The following is an 8,563-nucleotide window of genomic DNA, read 5'->3' on the forward strand; positions in this document are numbered from 1 at the left end:
TGATCTGTAAGGAACTGATTGGTTGTGGGACTGTCTTCAGGTTGGGTTAAAACATATAAATAACTACTTGTTTGAAAACTATCATGGTTATCTCACTTTTTCCCACCAACTCCGGCCCTTAGGACTTTCTTCAGTGGATTGACGTCTACCTGAGAAGAAAGTAAAGTCCCCCTCCCTCTGAGTGTGTGTGAGTGCGTGTGAGTCTCCATGTGTGTGCCCTGCTGGCTGGCTAATGGAAAAGAGCCACTCTCTGGTTCCCCCTCAGATAAACACTGAGTAAATAACCTCTGGATTCATCAAGATAAAGATGGATGGTCACGAGCCGCCAGACAAAGCAGAGCCGCTTGAATTTGTGCTCCACGAGGCATAAAGTCAGCCAGCAGCAGGTGGAGAGGAATCCAATATGTATGAAATTGAAATGCTGCAATAATATTTAAAGAAAGTACATGTAGGCACACCATATAGACATATATTTATACACATACACATGTTTAACTGTGTGGAAAATAGGAATTTGAAGCATTATGTCAAAGAGTACAATTTTTACATTTTCTAGTTTGTTTGCAAATTAGTTGTGGCCTCTCCATTATTTTCCACTGCCAAGAAGCCTGGATAGTGGCTGCAGGCTCTTTATGGAAATCGAGTCATTAAAAGGTCTGAAAAGCTGCCAAGTGTGGTGACAAAATAGTTGGCAGCAGATTTTTCCCGTCATCACACACAGATATATCAGGATAATGAATGCTAAATCTGCTCTCTGTTCAGTTTTAAAACATCAAATAAACATTTTCAAAGGAATTGTGCTACCTTTGTATAATTGGAATACACAGTTTATTATTTCACAAAACGGCTCTAAACGAGGTTTAATTTTCTTATATATTTTTATGAATATCTTTGTCTGCTTTGTGATTGTCTGCCTAGCCGGAGAACCTGCCTTTTAGACCAACCTCACGGCTCCTTGGACTCTGGAGAGATTGAGGTTGCAACATTAAAACGCAGGATTAAAAACAATTTCCATATTTCTCATGGAATATCTCTTAAAGGATCCGATCAGATTTTGTGTTTGAGGTGTGGGACCTTTCTTTTATTTGTATTTTGTCTATTAAAAGTGACGGCTGAACTATTTACCCTCAAGCCTGTCCATCCAGAATAATGGCGTTCCTGCTGGCTGATGACCGACTAATGGATGTTAGGGTTCCTAATATTTGCATGTAACAGTGGTGGGCTGCAAATAATGATGTAGAGACCTGAGCGCCCTTGACAGACCTGTCACTAAGTGACATTCTCCCCCCCCCCCCCCCCATATGAAGTCAAATGATTTCCCAGCTTTATCTGTAGTCATGCAGTGAGGGAAAAGCCATAATCACAAGCCTGTGCTCATCTGAATACTAATATGAAGCAAATGCATCCCACTGTCTCAGACTTACATTAAAAAAGTCAAGTATAAAATCTCACAGCCATTTGCATTTTATTAATCAACTCTCTGTTCTCCTACCTCTGAGTGAGTGTGTGTGTGTGTGTGTGTGTGTGTGTGTGTGTGTGTGTGTGTGTGTGTGTGGTGTGTGTGTGTGTGTGTGTGTGTGTGTGTGTGTGTGTGTGTGTGTGTGTGTGTGTGTGTGTGTGTGTGTGTGTGTGTGTGTGTGTGTGTGTGTGTGTGTGTGTGTGTGTGTGTGTGTGTGTGTGTGTGCATGTGCGTGCGTGCATGTGTGCATGATATAATATTCTCTGCAGCTCTTTCTCAGAATGATCAGCCTTGGCTTTTTAATCTGTGATTCAGTAGAGGAATCTAAAGTGTTCACTAAGGCTAAAATACAGCATGTTTAATGTTTCAGCTGAATTTGAAATGAAATGTATCTCAAAGAAGACGAAGAATAGATGCTGTTATGGTTGCTATGGATCATTTTACTTTTTAAAAGTACAGGCGCCAGTACAAACCGCCAGTATTTTCCTGACCTTGGAATGAATTGTGTGCATCCATCTGGTTTCATGCTCAGGGCAATGTGCATGGTGCAAAAGTAGGAGAGTTGTAATCATAGAATGGGTTAAAAATGACATTCCAGGAGTATATCATGTGACATCATCTACACTAACATTGACCTCATTGACAACTAAAAATGCGGACCCAGCGGCGTTGCACGAGTCAGATTTCAAAACTTTGGTCTTGGAGTTTGGTATTCCGTCATGACATCAGTCAGAGTAACATGATGCCCCATGGTGCTCAGAATTTATTTTAGAGTTGTGTTGCTTGTTTTAACATCCCTAAGCATTACCTCTTCTTCCCCCGCACACCAGCTGTTCCTATTGGTCCCCGGGGCCAAGTTTGAGGCTGAGGGTAGTAGGACGTAGTCATAGGGGCTCAACAATTGTTAAACAACCTTCCATTGGGGGATCAGACAAGCTACCTCTGTGTCCTCTCTTAAAAAGTATTAATAGAAGGGCTTGTAATTAGTTATTTTGTCACACCTTGAGTGAACAGCATCACAAGCGGTTATTTAAAGCAGACTGTTGTTTAAAGGTGCTAATCCATCAGCGGACAGATGTTGGCTGCACCCTGGGGCTCCATCTGCAAAGCCTTGGAAAACAAAGGCATCCCGCTTTTCCAAGGCCCGTCTGGAGCCTGTTTATCCCATGTTGATTTCATAAACAACCCACTTGAGCTTTAGTAATGGCTGCCATCAATAACTAGTGTTTCTCTGTCAGTGTGAAAGTCCCCACGCACACAACATGACTCCACTGCTGCATTCGTTACAGCCTGCTACAGTATATGAAGGAGGAGAAAATGCCTGAATCAAATCCAGACCAGGAGATCTAATATATTCCATCTTTATTGCTGTAGCTATGTGTCTTCAGACAAGAGAAATGCACACGAAGTACTCAATTGCTGAATTATTAGATATTAGTATGAAACCAGTTTCCCCATCTCAGTATAGAATCACACTGATTTGTGAAGTAAACTGTCTTTTACACTACCCTTTATATTAAAAAGAGCTGACATGAGAAGCATTTTTAAAGGATATTTATGTATTTTTATTTGCAATAGATAGCCCAACTTAGGTATGCACAATTCCGTCTGAAAACCAACCAAATATGATAAGACTCTGGGCCACGGCCCCCCAGGTGGACGTTGTTCAGAGACGCTTCTTAGGTAAAGTCAGCTGACTGGTCGAATGACGCATGCGCAACAGCTATCAGGAACTTCACCAGCCGACCAGATGTGGACTGAAGTGAATAAACAGCGATAACTGGAGTTTCCTGTGACTTAAAAGGTCAGTAAGAGGCTGACCGCATGCACAAACTAACAAACTAAGTAGCAACAAAACAAATAGGCTAACAAGGGACTGCTGTGTCCTTTCACCTAGCAGCTATGCTAATCCCTTTTCGGACGTATATTGATATCAGACAATGATACTACAGATTATTCAATTATTAATTAAATATTTCGTTTTGTTATTGCATTCATTTGTATAGTACTGTATCATGTCTGTATCACCTTTTGTTTCATTTGTATTTTCTTTGGTTTTACACGCTCGAAAATAAATAAATAAACTAACTAAACTAAATGCCTGTAGGCTATAGTTGGTACAGTCCGAGCTAATAAACAAACGACCCAGCGGTATATTCAGGTAAAATAAATGAAAACATTTTTTTTTTTAAAGTAGAAATTAATGGAAAAAAGAAACGCTGTCAATTTGTCCTACTGTTATTGTCAGAGGTCAGAGGTAATCAACAACACCTGTGGATGAGCACTTCCGGTTTACAGGCTCTGATGATGTAAACACTTCACACATGACTCGAGATTTGTTTCTCTTTGTTTAACCTGGTTTTAGAGGTATTACATATGTGTGTGTTATATATTAAGCTGTATTTGTTTGTGTGCAAGTACATTTTCTTTCATGCCTCACGTTCAGCTTTTTTAATTTTTGGGGTAAAAAATGTACATTTTCTGTGATATCTTATCCAGTCTCTCTGTTGTGCCGACATGAGGTCAACATGGAGGCCTTCACCTCTGCCGCTGCTGATTCTCTTGGTGTCCAGCTGTGTGTCCGTTCAGAGCAGCAAGACCAACTTCGTCCTAATGATGGTGGACGACCTGCGGATTGGAGACCTGGGCTGCTATGGCAACACAACACTGAGGTCATGTTGCTCTCTGGGAATGGATGGCTTAAATAAAGCTTGGGTGCTGTAATCCTACTGGCTCCTTGTTTTAAAGCAGTATACCTGAATTCCACTGCACCACACTACTGGATATCCATTAACCTCCATTGTATTGGAATATTATCCAGATTTCTTCTCACAATTCTGACTTTATTTTGTGACTTTGTGATTCGCAGGACCCCCAACATTGACCGTTTGGCCGAGGAGGGGGTGAAGCTGACTCAGCACATCGCGGCAGCGAGCCTTTGCGCTCCCAGCAGGGCGGCGTTTCTCACCGGGCGATACCCGATACGATCAGGCCAGTTCAAAGACACCAAGACAAAGGTCCTTTACTGACTGACAGTGCTTAATGATGGTCTGCAGGCTGAGTCTACTGTCAGTTAAACAGATCTCTATCCACTTCCTGCAGGAGGCCAATTAAATGTCTAAATTATTAATTAGTGTTTGATACTGTCAGCACATATCAGATCACACATATTTTACAGCTTTTGTTCTTAAATATTCATATTTCCTCTCGAACAGGTGTAGCTGGTGATCTCAGACCTGGAGTTTTTATATTTAACGCAGCGTCTGGAGGCCTTCCCAGCCAAGAGGTGACGTTTGCCAAGATTGCCAAACAGCAGGGCTACAAGACAGCTCTCATCGGTACATTGATATGACAGTATAAAGTGCATGTATACACTTGTGGAAACTTGGAACTTTTTTCTCATTTGATAATTCCTTTCTTTTTAAAATGTCTCTTATTCCCAGGGAAATGGCACCGAGGACTCAACTGTGAGAGCAGTGAAGATCACTGCCACCACCCGAGCAACCACGGCTTTGACTTCTTCTTCGGTATCCCTTTAACCAACCTGCGGGACTGCCAGCCCGGACACGGCACCGTGTTCCGGATCTATAAATATTTACCATACGAGACAGTGGCCATCGTCCTGCTCACAGCAGCCTTCCTCCACTACAGAGGAGTGATCACCGTCAGCAGAGGGCTGCTCGGGATCCTGCTCTCTCTGTCGGCCACCGCCACATGTCTGACTGTGGGATTCATCATGATGATCCCATACCTCAACTGTGTTCTCACGAGAGACCACAGGGTTGTGGAGCAGCCGTTCACATCTGAAAACCTGACCCAGAGGATGACTCATGAGGCTGTGGACTTCGTGGAACGGTACATGTCAAATGTCCTGATCCAGGATCCTTGTCATCAACACAACCTTCATCTTATTCTAATAAGATTAGGCAATTGACTGTGTTTGACCTGAACTGTAGCTTTGAAGGACATTTTTCTCATGCTGGTAATTAAACTGTATTTTCTGTTTCTGCAGGAACTCAGCGACACCTTTCCTGCTGTTTTTCTCTTTCATCCAAGTGCACACAGCCATGTTTGCTTCAGCAGCATTCAGGGGAACGAGCCGCCACGGTATCTACGGAGACGCTGTGCACGAAGTGGACTGGAGTGTAGGTAGGTGGGATTTCTCATAAATTGGATTCAATCCACACTTTGTGATCTAGTAAGTTTTGGGGGTAGCAGGATGGTATAAGTGGGATTTAATCAACATCTACTTAAGTATAATGATGTTTTCAACAGAAAACAATGGAGCTCCATGGCACAGACGAGTTATAATCATTACACACATAATTGGATACTTTAATTCTTGTTTTGGGTATGCGCATGAGATTTTTTGACTATAAGAGAAACTGATTATCACAAGATGTATACTTAAATGACCACAAAGAAGATTATAATGACATTAAAGAGAATATATCCATGTCAGAAGTACACACAGTGATCAAGACATGTCATTTCAATGCACATAATGAACCTGACTGCATAAAATGGCATCAAAATAGATATTGTTTATTCAATTAAACAAGACCTTGACATTGTGTGTTGTATTGTGTGTGTTCTCAGGTCAGATCATGCAGACTCTGGACAGACTGAACCTGAGAGAAAACACTCTGGTTTACCTGACCACCAAGTAGGAGGCACATACAGTAGGGTTTAACTCTATTGGAATACCGTCAATCAATGACTGCTGGACAAAGGCTCTCAGTGCAGATTGATGTCATCTTTGTGTTGCTCTCAGCAGATGTGATTGTAACACAGTCTGCTGTCTTTTATCTCTGCGAGTGTCCTGTCTTCAGCTGCGCAATGTTCCTTTACTTAACAACGCCGAGTTATTCCGAGAGCGAACACGCTGAGTTCCAGCAGCGGGATGAAAAGTGCTCTCTGTGTTGTTGTCTTCCCACTGAGCAGCAGGGAAGTCCACAAACTGGGAGGGAGGAATCCGAGTCCCGGGAATTCTGCGGTGGCCGGGGAACATCCCTGCCGGCAGAGAGGTGGACGAGCCCACCAGCAACATGGACCTGTTCCCCACGGTGGTGAAGCTGAGCAGAGCCTCGGGCCCAGAGGACCGGTGAGCCGACTCAGCAATACTTCCATATATCTGTCATAAACCTTGATCCCATACTACTTCACCACGGCACCAAGCTCCATCTTATAATATTGTTTAAATGTAATGACCCCCTAGTGGCAGAAAATTACACATCAGGCCCAAGGTTGATCTGCCCTTGAGATTCACAGTAATGAGTAGTCCCATGTGTGATAGACCACTTCCTGTCCTCCTCTGTGCAGGGTGATAGACGGTCATGACCTCATGGATCTCCTTCAGGGGAGGGTGGACCGCTCCAAGCACGAGTTCCTGTTCCATTACTGCAACGCATACCTGAACGCGGTCAGATGGCATCCCCAAAACAGTAAGTCCAATCCAATACATTATCCACAGCATGGTGTATAAAATATGAACTCTTCTACCTACGTTTGTATATTTGTTTTCATCAGGTAGCTCCGTGTGGAAAGCCTTTTACTTCACCCCGAACTTCTACCCAGAGAACGGGACAGCCTGCTTCCACACACACGCCTGCTTCTGCACGCCGGGCTTCGTGACCTACCACGATCCTCCGCTACTCTTCGACCTCTCCAGGGACCAATCAGAGAGCACGCCGCTCACTCCCAGCACCGAGCCCGCCTTTTACTCCGTCCTGGCTGCGATGGAGGATGCCGCTGAGCAGCACCGCGGGTCGGTGGAGAGCCAGATGTCGGCGCTGAACCTGATGTGGAAGCCCTGGCTGCAGCCGTGCTGCTCCACACTCTCACAGCTCTGCCAGTGCCAGCAGGACCAATAGGGGAGGACTTCAGGGTTTATACCTGCCAACACTTCCAGGAAATTCACGTCACGACTGATTGGAATCAGCAAACTGATGTGGAAAACCCTCCGTAGCTATGATGCTATTGGTTTAAGCAAAGTAAACTTATAATTTCCCCGCCCGGCCCTCAGGAAACAAAGGTCTGTTTCTGCAGCGTGGGAGCTTGTTGGGCTTTTGTTTATTAGTTTCCCTTTCAGGATGGATCTCCCAGCAGCCCCCTGGCTCACTAGGAGTCTGCTGTGGTAATGCGGTTACTGCGGCAATCACATTTCCCAAATGAGTTTAGACGTGAGCAGAAGCACAACGCGTGAGTGTTTGCAAGTTGCATACCTGAGAGAATTTCCCTTCCTCCGTGGAAAATGATGTTGGTGTTAAAACTATGAATATAACGCTGCTCTTCAGTGGTAACATATTGCAGGTGTGCGTGGCTGTAATGAACTGGGCTACTTTAGCCGTCCTGTTTTCCATTCTTCAGTGTTTAATTACTGAAGAGGAATTTTCCAACAAGAATAGCTGAAACAAAAAGTATAAAGAACCCAAGCCGGGGAATATTTGCCCCCGGGGGGAATCTGTAATTTAAGGGAAGCTTTAATTGAGCCTCATCAACAGAGCCAGCGGGTGGGCTTACATAACGCCAGAGTGGAAACACTACTGGGTACATCTGTGTGTCAGTGGCTTGAAGGCTATTTAAGGTGTTGATATTTCTTTTTATAAGGTAATTATGTATTTTTACAGTGCCTCACAGCATCAGTGTGAGTCAACTAGTGCTGTGTATTATTTGAAATGTGCCAATACCAGAGTGTTGATACCCGAACTTGAGTTTCAGTAACAAAGTATGTTTGAAAATGAACTTTTTCTTTTGTGTGAGATGTCTCAACTGGCAACCGGAAGCTTTATCAGCTAAACGTATATTATTTGTATTTTGTGCCTCTACTACTGTGACATGATTTAATGTTCATAAAGTAATTCAATTCAGCAATGATTTGGTATTTCTTACTCTACCTTGTAAGTACAAAAACAAGTCGCATGTTCTTTTGAATCATTGATTTACATTTCTTGATATAGGAAAAGTGAGGTATCTTTGGTTGACATTTACAAGACGATGGCATCCTGTATAGAACTCTATTTTACTCCTCAGCATGGGAGAAGTTTCCCACTGCGGAGTATAGAGTCAGGATCCTCATGTAGTTGCTTTTGTCTCTTTGGAAAT

The 8,563-nt window shown here is 43.4% G+C and overlaps 1 protein-coding gene across 1 annotated transcript; it reads left to right on the plus strand.

Moving 5' to 3' along the window:
- Nucleotides 1-3,188: 3,188 nt before the first annotated feature.
- On the plus strand, nt 3,189-8,323 carry sts (steroid sulfatase (microsomal), isozyme S). Its single transcript, XM_034096507.2, is given in 10 exon segments — nt 3,189-3,263; nt 3,959-4,131; nt 4,329-4,450; nt 4,675-4,797; nt 4,903-5,314; nt 5,472-5,608; nt 6,059-6,199; nt 6,401-6,563; nt 6,782-6,903; nt 6,989-8,323. Coding segments are annotated over 9 exon segments (1,719 nt in total). The 5' UTR covers nt 3,189-3,263; nt 3,959-3,976; the 3' UTR covers nt 7,333-8,323.
- Nucleotides 8,324-8,563: the final 240 nt, after the last annotated feature.

Source organism: Pseudochaenichthys georgianus, chromosome 2 (assembly GCF_902827115.2).
Source record: "Pseudochaenichthys georgianus chromosome 2, fPseGeo1.2, whole genome shotgun sequence".
In the NCBI taxonomy this organism is placed as follows: domain Eukaryota; kingdom Metazoa; phylum Chordata; class Actinopteri; order Perciformes; family Channichthyidae; genus Pseudochaenichthys; species Pseudochaenichthys georgianus.